The sequence below is a fragment of the Hyperolius riggenbachi genome, chromosome 1 (assembly GCF_040937935.1).
Source record: "Hyperolius riggenbachi isolate aHypRig1 chromosome 1, aHypRig1.pri, whole genome shotgun sequence".
Classification (NCBI taxonomy): Eukaryota; Metazoa; Chordata; class Amphibia; order Anura; family Hyperoliidae; genus Hyperolius; species Hyperolius riggenbachi.
Genome location: NC_090646.1, coordinates 39007054 through 39027637, shown reverse-complemented (window position 1 = coordinate 39027637; position 20584 = coordinate 39007054). Strand labels below are relative to the sequence as shown.

General features: G+C 45.7%; 1 protein-coding gene across 1 annotated transcript in view; it reads left to right on the top strand.

The window, feature by feature from the left end:
* Positions 1–9118: 9118 nt before the first annotated feature.
* LOC137546670 (protein zyg-11 homolog) overlaps positions 9119–20584 on the top strand; it is a 52706-nt gene continuing 41240 nt past the window's right edge. Inside the window, exons 1-3 of the mRNA XM_068269444.1 lie at positions 9119–9307; positions 12257–12422; positions 12652–13406. Coding sequence (XP_068125545.1) covers positions 9119–9307; positions 12257–12422; positions 12652–13406 — 1110 coding nt within the window. The remainder of the gene's footprint in view (positions 9308–12256; positions 12423–12651; positions 13407–20584) is intronic.

The window sequence follows — 20584 nt, the reverse complement described above, 5'->3', positions numbered from 1 at the left end:
ATTAGAGCCACCTGCCGGATGCGCCCGGCTAACGGATAAGTACCGGAAAATTTTAGTGAATGCAGAAAAAATGTGGAGATTACCGCTGACGGAAATTTTGCGGTATTTTTTGCATCTTTGTGAATAGAGCCCAATGGGCTCTATTCTCAAAGACTTCCGGCATGCGGTAAAGTACATGCGGGAAGTTTGCACCCAAAATACCGTCAAGTTTGAATTCTCTAACTTTTCCGCATGTTTTTCCCGCAGGCGGAAAAAGTGTGGTAAAAGTGCGGGATTCATGCGGAAAAATTTCCGCAAAAGTCGGTATTTTCCGCAATAAAAGATCAATTCTCAAAAATGTTCAGGCGCAGCATTTCGCCGTTAATTACCGTTTTTTTTTATCACCTACAAGTAGTAGGTGATATATTCTGCATCCCATTGACTTTAATGAAGTCTGGAGGCTTAAGAGCTGTGCTTGCTGGACTTTAACTTTTTTTTTTTTTTTAAACACTTTTTCATGCGACCTTTTTACCGCATGATTCCCGCATGTATAATGGCTGTTTCCGCATCTTTTTTTCCGCATGCGGCAAACATGCGGAAAATATTAGTGAATGTGGAAAAAATGCGGAGTTTACCGCTGGCGGAAATATAGCGGTAACATTTTGCGGAACTTTTGGCTCTTTGAGAATAGAGTCCAATGTCTTTATCATATATCCAAATAATCCTGATTTTTTTTTTATTATTATAATAACTTCTCAGAGGCTCTATTCACACCTGCATTTTGCAGGAATGATTTTTCTGCGAGTTCACACATAAAAATTACTGAACAGTGCAGTGATTTTGGGCCGATCGCGTTTAGCGCTTCTATAGCACTAAAACGCGATCGCTGGGAAATCGCCTGAAAATGGTGCAGGTGACGCGTTTGGTGTTTTGAGGCGATTTGCGGTGATTAGCACAAATCGCCCAAGTAAGAACGGGGCCAGAGTGTGTGTGTGTGTATGTATACGTTGCTGCAGTTTCACTACACAGTCCTACATATGATCTCATGTGACACTATTCCCATATTCTTTTCTCTTGAGTTTTCTCCAAGGAGATATTTTCAGACTTTGCCAATAAAATGTTATTAAAGCTTCCAGCATGCACACAAAATAAGTTTGCTATTACTTTTCTTGTAACTATTTTTATAATTTGTTCAATAGCTGGGAATGTATCTACATTTTTAGATAATATGAAAAACAATCTTCTGGGACAATAAAAAAAGTTATTGAATAAGGGCCATTTGCCAATATACAATTCACTTTTTCTCCCAGGAGATAATTTTCAATATGCCAATATAATGAAATTCCTTTTAAACCCCCTGCAAGCAAGAAATGACCCAAACTAATGTTGACAGTACTCTTACTTTTTGGTACCTTTTCCAATAGTAATGTGCTGGAAAAGTATTTTAAATAAAAGATAAGTGATCTCCTAGGAGAAAAGCTTAGGGCCTTTTTCCACTAGCCTGCGATTTGCGATTTGCTTCTAATCGCAAATCGCAAGGTACATTAAAGTAATGGAAACTGCAGCAGCAATTTCCATTAGTGCGATCCGATTGCGATGCGATTTTGGTCAAAGCGCAATCGTCGTCCTGCCGCGTTTTGTATGCGATTGAGCTGGACTATGAGTATAGTAGCTCAATCGCGATCGCAATCGCATGGTGGAAATTGAAACGCGATTGCGATCGCGATCGGAATCGCGGTTTCATAGTGGAAAAGGGCCCTTAACCAGTTCACCCCCAAGGGTTTTTATCCTAACGGACCAGAGCAATTTTCAGTTCAGCGCTCCTCCCTTTTATTCCCTAATAACTTTATTACTACTTATCACAAGAAAATGATCTATACCTCGTTTTTTTCGCCACCAATTAGGCTTTCTGTGGATAGTACATTTTGCTAAGAATTTATTTATTCTAAATGCATTTTAATGAGAAAAACAGAAAAAAAAGAAAAAAAATCATTATTTCTCAGTGTTCAGCCTTTATAGTTTTAAAATTAAACATTCTCCTGTGGATAAAACAAACATGTTTTATTTTCCCAGTGGTCCCGATTATTAAACCGTTTAGATTATGTCCCTACCACAATGTATGGCGACAGTATATTATTTTGAAATATAAGTGGTTATTTTTCTGTTTGTTCTGGCCATAATTACCAGCCCCTATGTAATAAATTAAAATTAATTTTCCCCCATAAAATATAGAATAAAAAAAGCTGAGTCCCTAAGGCAACTATTTATTTATTTTTTTTTAAGCTGATTTTTTTTTTTACAAGTGTTTTTTTTTGGGGGGGGAGGGTTGGAAGTGTAATTTTATTAATGATGTGTATATACTTGAAAATGTATGTATTTTGTAGGTGTAATATACTTTTTGGCCACAAGATGGCGCTAGTGAACACTCATATGACGTGTTCCTTAATTTTTTTTTTTTTTTTACACTTTATTAAACTGTTACATTTCCTGTTTATGTGAATGGACGTAGCCGCTGTTCGCGGTCACGTCCATTCACTCCAGGCACTGCGATTGGGTAGAGGACTGTTCGGTCCTCTTCCCCAATCACCCAGCACGGGATCCCGACGGTAATGGCGGCGGTAGCGGCGGACACACGGCGGTAGCAGCGGCGGGAATGCGCGACGTATTAAAACGTCATGTTGCTGTTAATAGCGGTAAGCATGACGTTTTAATACGTTAGGATGGCGGTAAATGGTTAATTGTATCAGGACCAAAAATGAGCTTTTCCCCACATAATAGCAGATGCCTTTTATTAACTCCAAGTTTGCTGGATCACACAGGCTCTGCATATAGATCTGATCTGTTACAACAAGGCAGTTTATGTTCTCTAGGCCAGGGTCACACTTATTTGAATCGCATGCACTTTAGAAAACACATGAAAAAACGCACATGATAGTCTATGGGCCACACAAAAAATGCATCAATATGTTTTTTCAATGTGTATTGAACCACTTGAGGACCACAGTGATTAACACCCCCTAAAGACCAGGCACATTATTGTGAAAATGGCCACTGCAGCTTTAAGGCCAAGCTGCAGGGCCGCAAAACACAGCACACAAGTGATCCCCCCCACCCCTTTTCCCCCCACCAACAGAGCTCTCTGTTGGTGGGGTCTGATCACCCCCAGGTTTGTTTATAAACGCACATTTGCTGTGTCCTTTTTTTTTTTTTTTTTTTTTTTATATATGAAAATTACCCTCCCCCCCCCCCCCCCCCCCCGTCTGCCTATCACAGGGATCAGCTGTGATAGGCTTCAGCCTATCACAGCGGATCACTTCTGAGTCCCCCAGGGGGATAGCCCCAGTACAGCGCTGTACACTGTGTAAAGATGGCGGTTTCGCCCTCCAACAGTCTCCCGAGCGGCAAACGCTGCTCGGAGACTGAAGTCGGGGCGGAGCTCGGCCCCCGTGAAGGAGATGCGCGCGATCTCCTGCAAATCCCAGCCCCAGGACTTGACGGCAATTGTCGTTAAGCGGTCCTGGGGCTGCCGTCACGACCACGCCCATTGGCGTGGGGCGGTCTTCAAGTAGTTAAACTCCCGCACAGATCACTTTTTGCACAGACATCCTGGGGAAATTGAACACAAGGGAGGTTAAAGAGCAAGTTAATTCCTTCTGCATAATGTATGCAGAAAAAAAGTATAAATTGTGGCAAAAACAAAACCCAAAAAAATCCTAAAAGATTTTAATGTAAGTCAATTGAGGTTTTTTTTGTTTTTTTGTTTTTTTATTCCATGAAAACGCCTGCAGCATAATATTGCCCACTGCATGCAATTTCTATTGCTGACAGTCAGCTCACAGTGGAAGAAAAGCATTTAAAGGAATACTTAAGTCAAAATAAAAAAAATGATTTTTACTCACCTGGGGCATCCCTCAGCCCCCTGAAGGTGTGTGGTGCCCTCGCAGCCTCGCTCCGATCCTCCTGTCCCCGCCGGCGGCTACTTTCGCGTTCGGCGACAGCCGCCGACAGGCTGGGAACACGCTATGGCAGCATAGAGGGCTGTCGCCGAACACGGAAGTAGCCGCCGGCGGGGACAGGAGGATCGGAGCGAGGCTGCGAGGGCAATCATTTTTTTATTTTGCTTTTCCATGGCCAGTTGAACTGTGTGCTCAGTGAGCAATTACCAGGCAGCAGCAAGCAGTTGTGAGGGTTTAAGACGCTTTTCACTGCCTGTCAACTGGGAAAAGAGGCCTCAAAATGATAAATTGACTGTGGAAAACTGACAGTTTACAATGGAGAGTCTATACAGGCCTCTTTTTCCATGGTCAGTTGAACTGTGTGCTTCAGCAAGCAGGCAGTAGTCAGCAGTTGTGGGAGTTTGAGTTGCATTTCACTGCCTATCAACTGGCAGTGAAATTCCACGGGCAGTTGACAGGCAGTGAAAAGCTTCTAAAACTCTTACAACTGCTTGCTGAGCACACAGTTCAACTGCCCGTAGAAAAGAGGCCTCAGGAAGTTATTTTGACTAGCAGAATTCCAAGGTGCGTTCAATATTCCAAGGTGCGTTCAATTTGTTCAAATGAGCTGGCAATAGAGATGAATGAAATGCAAATTTTTTTCAATCTGCATACATTTACATAATCGTGCATTTTTTTTTTTAAATTAAATTGTCTCCCCTGTTTGAATTCCCCACCGTAGGATGCTTGGGAAGTCTTCAGAAGCCAAGTGCTCTCGAAGACGGTTGGCTCTGTACTGTGCATGCGTGATTGCACGAGAGAGCGGGTTGCGTAAGTGCAGTATGGAGCCACCTATCTTCGGGAGCACTCAGGCTTCCGAATCCTCCTGCTGTGGCAGAGAGCAGCAGGGCCGCCATCAGAAAATTTGGGGCCCCTGACACAACATCAGACCTGCCCCCCCCGGGCCAACCCACTGGTTGCTGTGCCCGCCCACTAGCCACCCCCGTTACCGTGCTCGAAGGAAGTGCGTGTTGTGGCAAAAAGTGGGCATGACCATGGCATGTTGTGGGTGGAGCCAAGTACTAGCAAAATACAGGTAGTCCCCAGTTAACGAATGAGGTAGGGACTTGTAGATACGTTCTTATCCTTTATCCATTCTCTTTCGTCCCCCTCTTTTCTTCCTGTGCCTCTTTTGTCTGCCTCTGTTCCCCCTGTGCCTCTTTTATCCCCCTGGTTACCTCTTGTCCCCTTCTCTCAGCTCATCCCCCTCCCTAGCCAGGCATAGGTGCCCCCAGTATAGGTAGCCAGGTATACATTCCCCCAGTTTAAGTAGCCAGTTATAGGTGGTGGCCCAGTATAGGTAGCCTGTAGGCAGATATACAGGTCCTTCTAAAAAAAATTAGCATATTGTGATAAAGTTCATCATTTTCTGTAATGTACTGATAAACGTTAGGCTTTCATATATTTTAGATTCATTCCACACAACTGAAGTAGTTCAAGCCTTTTATTGTTTTAATATTGATTGATTTTGGCATACAGCTCATGAAAACCCAAAATTCCTTTCTCAAAAAATTAGCATATTTCATCCGACCAATAAAAGAAAAGTGTTTTTAAAACAAAAAAAGTCAACCTTCAAATAATTATGTTCAGTTATGCACTCAATACTTGGTCGGGGATCCTTTTGCAGGAATGACTGCTTCAATGCGGCGTGGCATGGATGCAATTAGCCTGTGGCACTACTCAGGTGTTATGGAGGCCCAGGATGCTTCGATAGCATCCTTAAGCTCATCCAGAGTATTGGGTCTTGCGTCTCTCAACTTTCTTATCACAATACCCCACAGATTCTCTATGGGGTTCAGGTCAGGAGAGTTGGCAGGCCAATTGAGCACAGTGATACCATGGTCAGTAAACCATTTACCAGTGGTTTTGGCACTGTAAGCAGGTGCCAGGTCATGCTGAAAAATGAAATCTTCATCTCCATAAAGCTGCTCACAGTGCCAAAACCACTGGTAAATGGTTTACTGACCATGGTATTACTGTGCTCATTTGGCCTGCCAACTCTCCTGACCTGAACCCCATAGAGAATCTGTGGGATATTGTGAAGAGAAAGTTGAGACGCAAGACCCAACACACTGGATGAGCTTAAGGCCACTATCGAAGCATCCTGGGCCTCCATAACACCTGAGCAGTGCCACTGGCTGATTGCCTCCACGCCGCATTGAAGCAGTCATTTCTGCAAAAGGATTCCCGACCAAGTATTGAGTGCATAACTGAACATAATTATTTGAAGGTTGACTTTTTTTTTTGTTTTAAAAACACTTTTCTCTAACCATTCAAGTGTATGGCTTGAAAATGAGAGAGACTCCAGGCTCCTCCTCCTGGGGAAACACAATTAGCAAGAAGCGATTAAAAGCCCCCACCCCACCCCCTACACTTCAGTATTCTTGTGTTTCCGGCCAGTCTGGGACACAGTTAGCAGGAGTGCTTGCAATGCAGGGATAGCAGGCTAGATAGGCTATGTTTTATGGGAATTCTTTCCTTTCTTGGCCTGTGATCAGGCGCTGGGAGAGAAGATCCTGGCCTATGATAGTGGGCTATCCGGTGGATTAGCGGGCGGCTGTGCGTGCATGTAAAAGAAAAACTTACAGTTGCTATGCAGCATGGCGTTCTCCTCTTGGCGTACCGTTGGTGGTGTGGGCTGGAGCGGTGAGTCGGACAAGCAGGTGCAGAGTGATCCGAGCGCCGGCAGGCCCGAACGGAGGTGACGTAAGCGCGCGCGGGCGCGCAGTGACGTCATTTATAGGCGCCAGGAGGCGGAACTATACGGAAGTCCGGCGGCTTGCCATATACGGAAGACGCCGCGGACTCTGTTTGGGAAGCACAGTGCATAAAAGGGAGTGCTTCCGGCGGCCCGCCCGGCGCAATGGAGGAGTCGCAGACGGGTGTGGAGGCTGCATCAGCCACGAGCGTTACATCAGGCAGCTCTATGGCGGTAACGTATATGGCTGCAGATACATGAATGTCATGACTGTATGTTATGGGGTTGTTTTTAGCAGTCAGGCATTTTACTTAGTCTACTTTCTTGTCTTCTCTATGTTTTCTCCTAAAGGCTAAATCGGATAGCAAGGGGGAAAGACCTAGGAGCAAAAGATGCCCAAACTGCCAAACCAAGTTAGAAGCAAGCTGGCCAAAAACCTTATGTGTTAAATGCTCAGACAGAATTATGGCTTCAGAATCTATAGTCTTAGTTAAAGAGTTTATTGAAGCCATGAGACAAGAGATAAGAGGAGAGCTTAAGAACCTTAAAGACAATATAAAGGAAGAGATAAAAGAAGGTTTAAAAGAAAGTCAGGCAGTAGCAGTTCAGCAGAATGAGGGACAAATTCCAGTTGAAACTGCAGGCCCTGCCAATGTTAGAGCATATATCCCGCCACCTCCAATAGACTTACAGGAGGAGGAGGAGGAAGAGGAAGAGAGAGAAGAAGATGAGGAGCAGGAGGTGGAATCAATGGAGGATTCAGATAGAGTATCAGAGGAAGAATCGGAAAACGATAGTGCAAAATTTAAAACTCCAAGATTCCTGTTTGCTCCGGAGGAGACGCAGGAATTGCTAAAGGCAGTATATACTACGGAAGGTATTAAGGAAGAGACAATGCAAACCACAAAGCAGGACATGGTATATGGGGGTCTCATTCAACAGCAGAGCAGAGCTTTCCCAGTTCATCAATCCTTAAAAGATATTATTACAGCACAATGGAAGGAACCGGAACGCAGATTGTTCATACCAAAATCAGCTAAAAGGAAGTTCCCATTTAAAGAGGAAGAGCAAAGCAAGTGGATTAGATGCCCCAAACTAGATGCGTCTTTAGCCAAGTACTCTAAACAATCAGATTTGTCCTTTGAGGATGCGGGAATGTTAAAAGATCCAATGGACAAGAAGATTGAGTTATTAATAAGAAAAGCATGGGAAGCGGCAGCATTTGGTTTTAAGGCGAATCTGTCAGCTACATGCATCTCTAGAAACCTTAAAATATGGCTAGAGAACCTAACGGAAAAAATAATTAAAGGGGAACCTTTGCATTCCTATTCTGCATCAATACCGGTAGTACTAAAGGCTATTGCATTCCTGGCAGACGCAACGGCAGAATCTATTAGAATCACTGCACGTACAACTGCACTGCTAAATACAGCTAGAAGGGCGGTTTGGCTGAAGGCCTGGGAGGGAGACTTAACCTCAAAAAACAGGCTATGTGAACTCCCTTTCGAGGGAGAACTGCTTTTCGGTTCGGAGCTGGAAAATGTTTTAAAAAGGTCAGCCGAGAAAGGGAAGCAGTTTCCAAACAAGAAAAGAAAAGTTTTCTTTCCAAAACCCTTTCAGCAGAAAAAAGATAAGAAAGAGCAAAGTAGAAATACACCATTCCAGAGAAAGTGGTTTCCCAAGGGTAGAGGAAGAGGGGGTTTTGTCCTTGGGAAATCAGATGAGACTAGAAGTTCCAAGTGACTCGGAGGTGGGGGGGAGATTGAGATATTTTCTGGCACAATGGGAAAGGTTAAACCCAGACGTTTTTGTTCTGAATATTATAAAGGAAGGCTACCGCCTGGAATTTTCGGTTCTGCCGCCAGACAGGTTTTTCATCAATCCCCTCCCAAAAGATTTAGAAAGGGCGATAGGGATGAGAGCAATGATATCATCCCTATTATCCATGAAGGTAATCAAAGAAGTCCCGTTAAGAGAAAGAAACAAGGGGTTCTACTCCCATATTTTTTTGATAAAAAAGCCAACGGGCAGGTTTCGTTTTATCCTGAACTTCAAAAAAGCTAAATCCATATTTGAAATACAAGAGGTTTCGTATGGAAAGCATCTATTCTGTTCCACAGATTCTGAACAGAGGAGATTATTTCATAAATCTAGATTTACAGGATGCTTACCTCCATGTTCCGATCTGGGAGAAGCATCAGAAATACTTAAGATTTGCAGTAAAGGAGGGAATACAAACGAAGCATTTTCAGTTTGCGGCCCTCCCCTTCGGGATAGCTTCGGCACCCCGAATATTTACAAAGATTATTTCAGAAATAATGGCACCCTTGCGACTGCAGGGAATTGCAATAGTACCTTACCTGGACGACTTGCTAATTCATGCGCAGTCAAGAGAGGCACTAGAAAGACACAAGGAAGTGGTAGTACAGACTTTCTCTCAATTAGGATGGATAATCAACCACCAGAAATCAAATTTAATACCTACACAGGAAATAAGGTTCTTGGGGTTCTTAATAGATTCAACCCAAACAAAGATATTCCTGCCAAAGGAAAAAATAGACAGATTGAAAGAAACGGCAGCTCAAGTGGCAAAAGACGGGACCGTGACGATTCGGCACATAATGAGACTGGTGGGGTACATGACGGCAGCCTTTCCGGCGGTAACATGGGCCCAACTACACAGCAGGCGACTGCAGAACTTTTTACTGAAAATATGGGACAAAAAGCAAAACTCCCTAGACAGAGAGGTAGTGATACCGCAGGAGGTAAAAACATCATTGCAGTGGTGGAAGCAAAGCAGCAACCTGAAGCAGGGCAGGCTGTGGTCGCAGCAGCAGGTAGTAACCATCACAACGGATGCAAGCAGCATAGGTTGGGGGGCAGTATGCAGCTCGCAGCATATTCAAGGGTTATGGAGCAAGGAAGAAAGTCAGCAATCATCCAATGCAAGAGAAATGAGAGCGGTACACTTGGCAATAAAGGGATTCCAGCAACTAGTTCAAGGCAAAGAGGTATTAATACTATCAGACAATGTCACCACAGTGTCGTATATAAACAAACAGGGGGGCACGAGAGTACAAAGTCTACTAGACATAAGCATGGAGATGCTAGAATGGGCAGAGACCCGAGTAACATCCTTAGCAGCAACTCACCTCAAGGGAAGTCTAAACACAGGCAGACTACCTAAGCAGAAACATAATAGAACAGGCAGAGTGGGCACTACATCAGGATCTGTTCAATCAAGTACAGGAAAGGTGGACAAGAGCAGAGGTAGATTTGTTCGCAACGCCAAAGAACAACAAGCTGGGAAGATTTATGTCGCTATACAGGAACGGTCAAGCAGTAGCCATAGACGCGTTGTCTCAACCTTGGCCATATCAGACAGTCTATGCCTTCCCTCCAATCAAATTAATAGCAAGGACAATAAAGAAATGGGAGCGGGAAAAAACAAATATGATTCTAATAGCTCCTTGGTGGCCCAAGAGGGCATGGTTTACCCAGCTGTGGGTGAAATCACAGGGTCAGTTTTTCAGATTGCCACTGAGGAAAGACATGTTGAATCAAGGACCCATGTGTCATCCAAATCCAGCAATGTTCAGTTACACAGCCTGGTATCTGAAGAACAGGTCTTAAGATCTAGGGGGTTGTCGGAGAAGGTGGTGCAGACATTATTAAAATGCAGGAAGCCAGTAACACAAAAAATCTATAGTAAGATGTGGAAGGCTTATTTGGCATGGTGCAAAAGGAGACATAAAGGCTCTAATTCCATCTCAGATATTTTAGATTTTTTTCAAGAGGGGGTGGATATGGGGCTAGCTGTGAGTACGCTAAGGGTTCAGTGCAGAGCGCTATCTTTTTTTCTAGATAAACAGCTGGCCAAGGTAGAGCTAGTAAGGGATTTTTTCAAAGCTTTGGAAAGATCAAAACCAATAAAGGTGAAGGTGGCACCTCAGTGGGACCTGCCACTGGTACTACGGAGCTTAATGGAGGAGCCATATGAGCCAATAAAAGAAATAAGTATAGAGAAATTAACTCTCAAGGCACTATTTCTAACAGCTATAACTACAGCAAAAAGAGTTAGTGATTTGCAGGCCTTGTCCATCAAAGAGCCGTTCTTAAGAATTTTTTCAGATAAGATAATTTTCACACCAGACACAAATTTTCTGCCTAAAATAGTTTCAGATTTTCACAGAACACAGCAGGTGGTTCTACCTTCGTTCTGTCATAACCCAGCCAATGAAAAGGAGGAAAGATACAACCGCCTGGATGTCAGAAGAACGATTCTTCAATATTTGGAACGGACAAGAGAATTTAGGAAATCAAGTCATGTATTTGTAACGTATAGAGGTCCAAATAAGGGAGCTCAAGCGCCAAAATCGACACTAGCAAGGTGGATTAGGAAAGTGATAACTGACGCTTACAAAGAGAGGGGGAAAGAAGCGCCGCCAAGGGTTACAGCTCATTCCTCAAGGGCAATTGCTACATCATGGGCAGAAAAGGCAGGAGCATCACTACAGCAGATTTGCCAGGCCGCCACATGGAAAGCTCCGACGACGTTTATGAAGCATTACAGAATAGATGTCCTGTCGGGGCAAGATATGGCATTTGGGCGTAAGGTCTTACAGGCTGCAGTCCCTCCCTGATGTAAGTGTGAGATTACTTGTCTGTCTCTCATTTTCAAGCCATACACTTGAATGGTTAGGGAAAGTTTAGTTTAGACTTACCGGTAATAGTATTTCTAACCATTCTAGTGTATGGCGTACATCATCCCTCCCTATTCTTCAGGGATCTTTCTTCATACTATGCACACTATGGTGTTGTTCAGAGAATAAGTCAGCAGTTGAGGCACTCAGGGTATCTTGGTGGCCGGATTCTTGTTGACATACTGAAGTGTAGGGGGTGGGGTGGGGGCTTTTAATCGCTTCTTGCTAATTGTGTTTCCCCAGGAGGAGGAGCCTGGAGTCTCTCTCATTTTCAAGCCATACACTAGAATGGTTAGAAATACTATTACCGGTAAGTCTAAACTAAACTTTCTTTTATTGGTCGGATGAAATATGCTAATTTTTTGAGAAAGGAATTTTGGGTTTTCATGAGCTGTATGCCAAAATCATCAATATTAAAACAATAAAAAGGCTTAAACTACTTCAGTTGTAGTGTAAGATCCTGTAGGTGGTGCCCCAGTATAGAAAGTCTGCTGTAGCGGGTTCACTCATCTGATCCCCCCGTTCAAGCGCTGATGTCACTCTTCTCTCAGTGCTGGAACACGGTGTGCTGGTTACTGAGCCACAGGCCTGCAGCCAGCACATGTGGTCCTTCCAGCTCTTTGGGGGGCCCAGGGCCCCCAAAAGCCCTGGGCCCATCACTGCAGTGTCAGTTGTCCCTGATGTCTGCCCTGGAGAGCAGTATTCAACCAATCAGTCAAATACTGTTCTACAGGGTGAGACAGTGCTGGAATGAGGGATCCGTGAGAGGAGCAGGAAGACTTTAATGTGAAGACTCTGTGCATGTTCTCTAGACCACTTCCCTTCCAGGAGTGTGCAGTTTGTTCTATAGTAATCTTTCCCTTTCACTGTCCTCCTCTCAGGAAGAAGCCTCTCCCTATTCCCTTGTTGACCTAGTCCTGCATTATCTGGCCTCCAACCTGGAGAAGTTTTGCTGGAAACGGCCAGATGGGTCGCTTTCTCTACATGCTGCTGCTGCATTCCCACAGGAAGTAGCAGAAAGACTGCTCCAGACAATGGCTGACCAGGGTAACCGTGTATATATACTTATTTCTCTTTTAACCTTTTCTGGATTTGTAAGTTTGATCTTACAGTGATTCGGGCCTATCTTGCTTACCAAAGTTTTTCTTTGGTAAGCAAGATAGGTCCAACTTACTGTAAGATTGAGACATGTGCACCCTAATATTATTTTATATACAGAATAAAAAAAATTGTTTTAATTGTTAGAGTTTCTTTAATTTTTTCTTTGCCCCTTCAGGTATGCTAAATGAGGGCACAGTGGGAATTTTCCGGGGGAACCAGTTAAGACTGAAGCATGCATACATCCGTAAAGCCAAGATATCTGCTGTAGCTTTCCTTAGGGCCTTCTGCCATCACAAACTGGTGGAGCTGGATGCCACCGGGGCGAGCTCTGGGCTCTCTGTGACAAACCTACTCAATGCCCTCAGCAGTAATAAATGGATTCGAGGAAATCTGCAACGTCTGATCCTGCAACCTCAGGCGGTAGCGCTGGAGCATCACGAGGAAGGATGTTTCAGCCGATTTTCTGGACTTCGCTCTCTGAGCATCACCAATGTACTGTTTTGTAATAAAGACCTGGCAGACGTGGCCTCTCTCCCCCATCTGGAAAGGCTAGATATCTCTGACACTTTTGTAAGTGACATTACTGTCCTCTTGGAGTGCAAAGACCGGCTAAAATACTTGACTATGCACAACTTGGAGTTTTTAAACATCGGAACCACACGTCTTCTGAAGGTGATCAAAGAGCTGACATGCCTAATCCACTTAGACATATCTACGGAGATGAGGAACAGGTCTGACATGGCAAGCTGCTTGCTGGAGGAGAATGGTATCCTACCCAATCTGGTGTCCCTGGACATTTCTGGCAGGAAGCACCTGACGGACAGGGCAGTAGAGGCTTTTATCACGCAGCACCCTCAGATGCAGTTTATTGGCCTTCTGAACACAGGAGCTGGATACTCAGAGCTCCTTTATGGAGATGGAAACCTGAAGGTCAAGCTCTTTTCTAAATGTCTAATTTGACTATGATGTTTTCTACTTCCAGTGTAAAATATACCTGTCAATATGGCATAAAATAAATATGTAAAGAGGAGAAAGGAACAATCCAATAGTGTAATATAATTAAATGCTAAAAATAGCACAAAGTAATGCATATTTGGAATGAATTATGTTTTTAGACGCTACTCCCTCATAAGATCATGTCCTCCAACACTGGTGTCCTTCGTACTTAGCGGGTTGATGTAGTCTGAGCAACGTGGAGTGGGTATGCCCTTTTTTTCCATTAACCTCCAGGACAGGTCCACCACGAGAACGACAGGCTCCTCCCAGGAACAGGAAACGTCCAGATAGAGTACTCTATAAATCTTTGTTCAACCCATCGATCACCAGTTGACGTTTCCTGTTCCAGGGAACAAGGAGTGCTCTGGTCGCTCGCCGGTCCGTCAGACCAGGTGTGTTTGGGACCCGGTTGGCGGCGGATGGTGGACCTGCCTAGAGAGGTGTTGGGGTCTGGTGGGGAGAAAGCGCGAGTTACCTTCTCCCATGGCTGTCCTGGCTGCCCGAGTTGCGGTGGATCCGGAGGACACGCGCGGCGTCCATGATTCCCCTGGAGCGGAAACTAATGGCGCGCCGGAGGTGACGTGGATAGTCATGCGGGCCTCCAGAGGGTAGGCAGCTGATTGCCCTCAATGGCGGTGTACGCGTGACGTACTTCCGCCCTTACGTGGCATCACTTCCGGTCGGGGGGAAGAGACGCCGGAAGCCTGCATGGTTCGGCAGTTCATGTGCTGAACGGAGCGGAATGGACGCTAAGCAGGAGCCAGGAAAGGTAAGCGTGGCGGAGGCTTGGTGACCTATATGGTATGAGCTGTACGCCCTATGCCGCGTCTGTACTGAGGTCTGTTATTAAATTTGAGACTATGCAGTATAACATAACAGCCTGCTTAGCGTCTGATCTGAGGTCTGTATAACTATGCATAGAATAGAATGCTGGTACAGATTATTCGGGGAGATATACGGAGATGTGTATATATATGTTTGGATATTAAGACCTCATAGATATATATGTGTAAACCATTAGTGTATGGGCAACATAACAGTTATATGATTGGCCTTTATGATATATTCCCTTGACTACTATATGCAAAGAAAGTGTGTATATATATTATAGATATCAGATGGATTATATGTATATGATATCTCTATACATGTTCCTTCCTTTCCTGGTCTCAGGGTTGCTATCACTCTTGATATTTGTGCACCAGGGTGTTTTTTCCCTTTTTGTTTGAGAAAGAGGGATGACATTAATTTTGTTGTTTGATTGTTATTATAGGGCCCGGAGTCTACTGAGCCGACAAGGCCAAGAAGGCGGTGCCCGCTCTGTGATGCAAAAAAGGCCCATAATTATAATAAGCAGTTTTGCCAACCTTGTTTAGTAAAACTAATACAGGAACAATCAGGGGGTTTAAAGGAAGAATTAATGTCAGCTGTTAAAAGGGAAATGGCTGACACTATTAAATCATTAAGAGAAGTATTTGCCTCTGCTATCCCCCCAGCAACAGAGGCAGTAATTACAGGTACGAGTAAGACCATGCCGACCGTGGAGATACCAAATGCTGAGTCTCAGCCTATTAAACATAAAATTAAAAAGATGTTAAGACTTGGGATAGATGTCCCAAACTTGATGCAGCATTCTCACAGGTTAATAAAGACAACAAATTAGCCTTTGAGGATCTGGGGTATCTGAAAGATCCACAAGATAAGAAAGTAGAATTTGCCCTTAAAAAGGCCTGGACAGCAGCAGGTGCAAATTTTAGACCAGCAGCAGCTACAACATGTGTAGCAAGAGTTCTATCTCTATGGGTTAAAAAAGTAGAAGAAAAAGCAGCAGTGGCTGCATGGTGTAATGGTCAAGGGCTCTGCCTCTGACACAGAAGACCAGAGTTCAGATCTCAGCTCTGTCTGTTCAGTAGGCCAGCGCCTATTCAGTGGGAGACCTTAGGCAGGTCTTCCTAACACTGCTATCTTAGGGAGAAAGGAGCTTCTAAGGAGGAGATTCTAGAATCATTAGAAGTAGTTTCCAAGGCCACAGACTATATAACTGACGCAGCAGTCGGTTAGATGTCAGAAGATGTCTTTGATGCTACTTAGAGAGGGTAGCGGAGCCTTGCTAGTCAACACTTCAGGTGCTACAAGAGGCGGAAAGATGTCAAAAGGATCTATAGCTAAATGGGTAAAACTATGCATAGAGGAAGCCTATAGGATTACAGGAAATACTGTGTTAAATACAGTTAGAGCCCATTCAGCCAGAGCAGCAGCCACTTCATGGGCTTACAGAGCGGGTGCTACGCCAGAAGAAATCTGCAGAGCGGCTACATGTTTAAGTCTAAGCACCTTCTCTAGACACTACAGAATGAACCTGATGTCTGCAAGGCAGCAATCATTTAGAAGGAAAATCCTGCAGGCAGTCAGCCCACCCAAAATTGGTAAGATTCTTGCTCATCTTCTCGTGGTGGACCTGTCCTGGAGGTTAATGGAAAAACCAATGTTAGTTACCTGGTAACATCCTTTTTAGTAACCTCCAGGACAGGTCCGTAACCCACCCGATTAAGGGTTTATATGTATATATAAGTATTGAAGTGTATAGGTATATGCAGAATGGATATTAAAACCCCTTTGTTTTAGGTGAACAGTGCTTGGAATTGACTGGTGATCGAGGGGTTGAACAAAGATTTATAGAGTACTCTATCTGGACGTTTCCTGTTCCTGGGAGGAGCCTGTCGTTCTCGTGGTGGACCTGTCCTGGAGGTTACTAAAAAGGATGTTACCAGGTAACTAACATTGGTTTCCAACTCTATAAGCCATCTTGTGACAAAAAGTTTCAACACTATTGGAGCAGTCCTTTCTCTTCTTTTACTTGCAGTTTCACCACAAGGTCCTTTCTCTTCTTCTACTTGCAGTTTCACCACACACCCCTTGTGGTAACGAGCAGCACCACAGTATATCCTTTCATCAACTTTGAACAGCATTTTCTGCCACCCACAACATCACTAAAGCCCTCATCTGTGCACTCAATACTGTTAGACAATTGTTTAAAACAAACATGTACCATGTTTCCACTGGGTAGTGTTGGGCGAACATCTAGATGTTCGGGTTCAGGCCGAACAGGCCGAACATGGCCGCGATGTTCGGGTGTTCGACCCGAACTCCGAACATAATGGAAGTCAATGGGGACCCGAACTTTCGTGCTTTGTAAAGCCTCCTTACATGCTACATACCCCAAATTTACAGGGTATGTGCACCTTGGGAGTGGGTACAAGAGGAAAAAAAAATTAGCAAAAAAAGCTTATAGTTTTTGAGAAAATCGATTTTAATGTTTCAACGTGAAAACTGTCTTTTAAATGCGGGAAATGTCTGTTTTCTTTGCACAGGTAACATGCTTTTTGTCGGCATGCAGTCATAAATGTAATACAGATGAGAGGTTCAATAAACAGGGACCGGAAACCCTAACCCATCACAGATGTTCATTGTTCATGTTACTTGGTTGGGGTCCGGGAGTGTTGTGTAGTCGTTTCCAATCCAGGATTGATTCATTTTGATTTGAGTCAGACGGTCTGCATTTTCTGTGGAGAGGCGGATACGCCGATCTGTGACGATGCCTCCGGCAGCACTGAAACAGCGTTCTGACATAACGCTGGCTGCCGGGCAAGCCAGCACCTCTACTGCGTACATTGCTAGTTCGTGCCAGGTGTCTAGCTTCGATACCCGATAGTTGAAGGGTGCAGATGGATTGTTCAACACAGCTACGCCATCTGACATGTAGTCCTTGACCATCTTCTCCAGGCGATCGGTATTGGAGGTGGATCTGCACGCTTGCTGTTCTGTGGGCTGCTGCATGGGTGTCAGAAAATTTTCCCACTCCAAGCACACTGCCGATACCATTCCCTTTTGGGCACTAGCTGCGGCTTGTGTTGTTTGCTGCCCTCCTGGTTGTCCTGGGTTTGCGGAAGTCAGTCTGTCGGCGTACAACTGGCTAGAGGAGGGGGAGGATGTCAATCTCCTCTCTAAAGTCTCCACAAGGGCCTGCTGGTATTCTTCCATTTTGACCTGTCTGACTCTTTCTTTAAGCAGTTTTGGAACATTGTGTTTGTACCGTGGATCCAGAAGGGTATAAACCCAGTAATTGGTGTTGTCCAGAATGCGCACAATGCGTGGGTCGCGTTCAATGCAGTCTAGCATGAATTGAGCCATGTGTGCCAGAGTCCTGCCAGAATCCTCATCATCCTCTTGTGAGCGTTGTGATAGTTGTTGTGATGCATCATAGTCGTCACCTTCTTCCTGGTCTGCTTCTGCTGACCATTCGCGCTGAATTGTGGAAGTCCAACGTGCACCGCTCTGGCCCTCGTCAGTGGTGGCATGAAATTCCTGCTCCAACTCCAGCTGTTCCTCCTCCTCTTCTTCGTCATAGCTGCTGGGGCCAGCGTTTCCTGAGGCGGATGGCCTGATGTTGGTACCATCACGCTGATCATTTTCTCCTTCAGATTCCCCCAGTTGCATCATGACGGCTGTTTCCTTGATTTTCAACATTGACTTCTTCAGTAAACACAGCAGTGGTATGGTAATGCTGACTGAAGAGTTGTCACTGCTCACAAGCAACGTGGATTGCTCAAAATTTTGGAGGACTTGGCAGAGGTCCAACATGTTGGCCCAATCAGATCCACAGAAGCTTGGCAGCTGTCCGGATGCGCCTCGGTGCTGCGCCGTCATGTACTGGACCACTGCACTCTTCTGCTCGCAAAAGTGGGCTAGCATGTGCAGTGTAGAATTCCAGCGCATAGGGACATCCCACATCAAGCGATGGTGGGGGAGATTGAAGCGCTCCTGCATCTTGGCGAGTGCCCCCGAAGCAGTACTGGAATTTCTACAATGTTTGGCCACTCGTCGCACCTTCAACAGAAGATCGGCCACGCCTGGGTATGTCCTCAGGAACCGCTGAACTACTAGGTTCATCACGTGCGCCAGGCAAGGGATGTGTCAGCTTAGCCAACCTTAAAGCGCAAATGAGAGTACTCCCATTATCACACACAACCATGCCTGGTTTCAGGTCCAGCGGTGCCAGCCACAAATCCGTCTGTTCCTTTATTCCCCTCCAAATTTCCTCCCCTGTGTGCTGCTTATCCCCAAGGCAGATCAGCTTCAGCAACGCTTGCTGACGCATGCCGACAGCTGTGCTGCACTGCTTCCATGATCCTACTGCTGCTGGGTTAGCGTTTCCGGATGAGGTACAGCTTTGAGATGCGTTGGAGGAGAAGGAGTCAGAGAGGTAGGTGCTGCTGTTGTTATCCATTGGGAGGGACGGCGGTGCAGCTGTTTGCGGCGTGGGCAACACCCGCGCCGTAGCAGGTGAGGAATCGCTGCCAGGCTCTACAAGGTTCACCCAGTGCGCGGTAAGGGAGATGTATCGACCCTGGCTGAACGCACTCGTCCAGGTGTCAGTGGTGAGGTGAACCTTGCAGGCAACGGCATTCTTCAAGCTTCGGGTTATTTTGCTGACCACGTGCTCATGCAACTCAGGCACTGCAGAGCGCGCAAAGTGGTAGCGGCTGGGAACCACGTAACCTGGGATGGCCACTGACATCATGCCCTTGAAGCGGTTTGTCTCCACCACTCGATATGGCAGCATTTCGCAGGCCAGAAGCTTGGCTATGCTGGCTGTTAGTGCCACGGCCCGGGGGTCATTTGCTGGCAATTTCCTCTTGCGCTCAAGCATCTCCGAGACAGACAACTGAACCGTAGGGCTGCACACTGAACGGCTGTTGGTTGTTGTGTTTGATGACTGGGAGACCTCAAGAGCACTATTCCGGAAAGTGACAGTGTCAGCGTCGTCTGATGTTTGTGAATGTTGTTGTGAACCACGCAATGGCTGGGCTACTGCTGCTGCTGAGGAGGGTCTGGTGGTGAGTCTGGTGACCCCAAGGGAGGCAGTGTTGCTGGTACCCTGTCCTGGCGGCCACAGAGTGGGATGTTTGGATACCATGTGGCGGGTCATGCTGGTGGTGGAGAGGTTGTTAATATGTTTCCCCCTGCTCAGGCGGGTCTTGCACACCTTGCAAATCACCATGGTACCATCCTCACTGCTGTCTTCAAAGAAAGGCCAGACTTTGTAGCACCTGCCTTGCTGGCGATTTCTGTTTGCGCCTCTTTTGCGTCTCACTTGAACTTCCACGCTTGTGGTGCTAGAAATTTTGCGCCGCCTACCTTGTGGCACAAGGCGAACTCGTGCAGCAGTGGGTTCTTCAACAGACCCATCTGTGCTGCTACGATGGCGATGTTCTCCTTCACATACAAAATCTGGGCCTCTGTCAACATTGTCCATACCCTCCTCCTCTTCCATCTCCTCAAGCTCGTCATATGTGATTGTGGGCCGCCGCCGTGGAGTAGAGCTCCCCAGAACAACCTCTGCGCAGCTCACTCCAACGTCGTCTTCCATATCTTCTCGGTCGACCTCCTGCAATTGCAACCCCTTCTGCCCAACTTGCTCTGGGATTTGGGTTTCAAAGTCCTCGGACTCGCCTTGCATTTCAGTGCGCGGTGCATTTCCCACAGTCAATGATTGTGAATCCGGGCACAAAATTTCTGGCTGTTCCATTGACCTTTGAAAGGTGGAAGTTTGTTGGGCTGGGAATAGCTCCTGCGAATACCCCATTGTGTCCTGAGGAAATTCTTCGGACTGGTTATTTGGCAGTTCTGTGCGTGGTGTCGCTGCCGGTTGTGTCAGCTTTGTGCCCACTGGCTCCTTGTAACTGGCTGAGGACTCGTAACTCGTGCGTGATGTGCTGGTGCTGCTTAACCCACTGCTGGACGCTTGAGAGGTCATCCAAGTAATTATCTGGTCCTGTTCTTTTGGATTTGTGAGGGTTGATTTCCTGGACAACATGGGCGGTATTGAGTGGGTTTTCTTTGGTGCTCCACTGTGGCCTGTACGTGAACCGTCAGGGGAAACACCTCTTCCCTTGCCCCTCCCTCTTTCACAGGATTTCTTCTTTATTTCACTTATCCTTAAAGTACACGCTGACTGGCAGCAGTACAGTGGCAGTACAGAAATGCTATACAGTGGTGGTTGAGCGGTGTACTACTGTTCCCAGCAGAGACACAGAGCACAATGCTATACA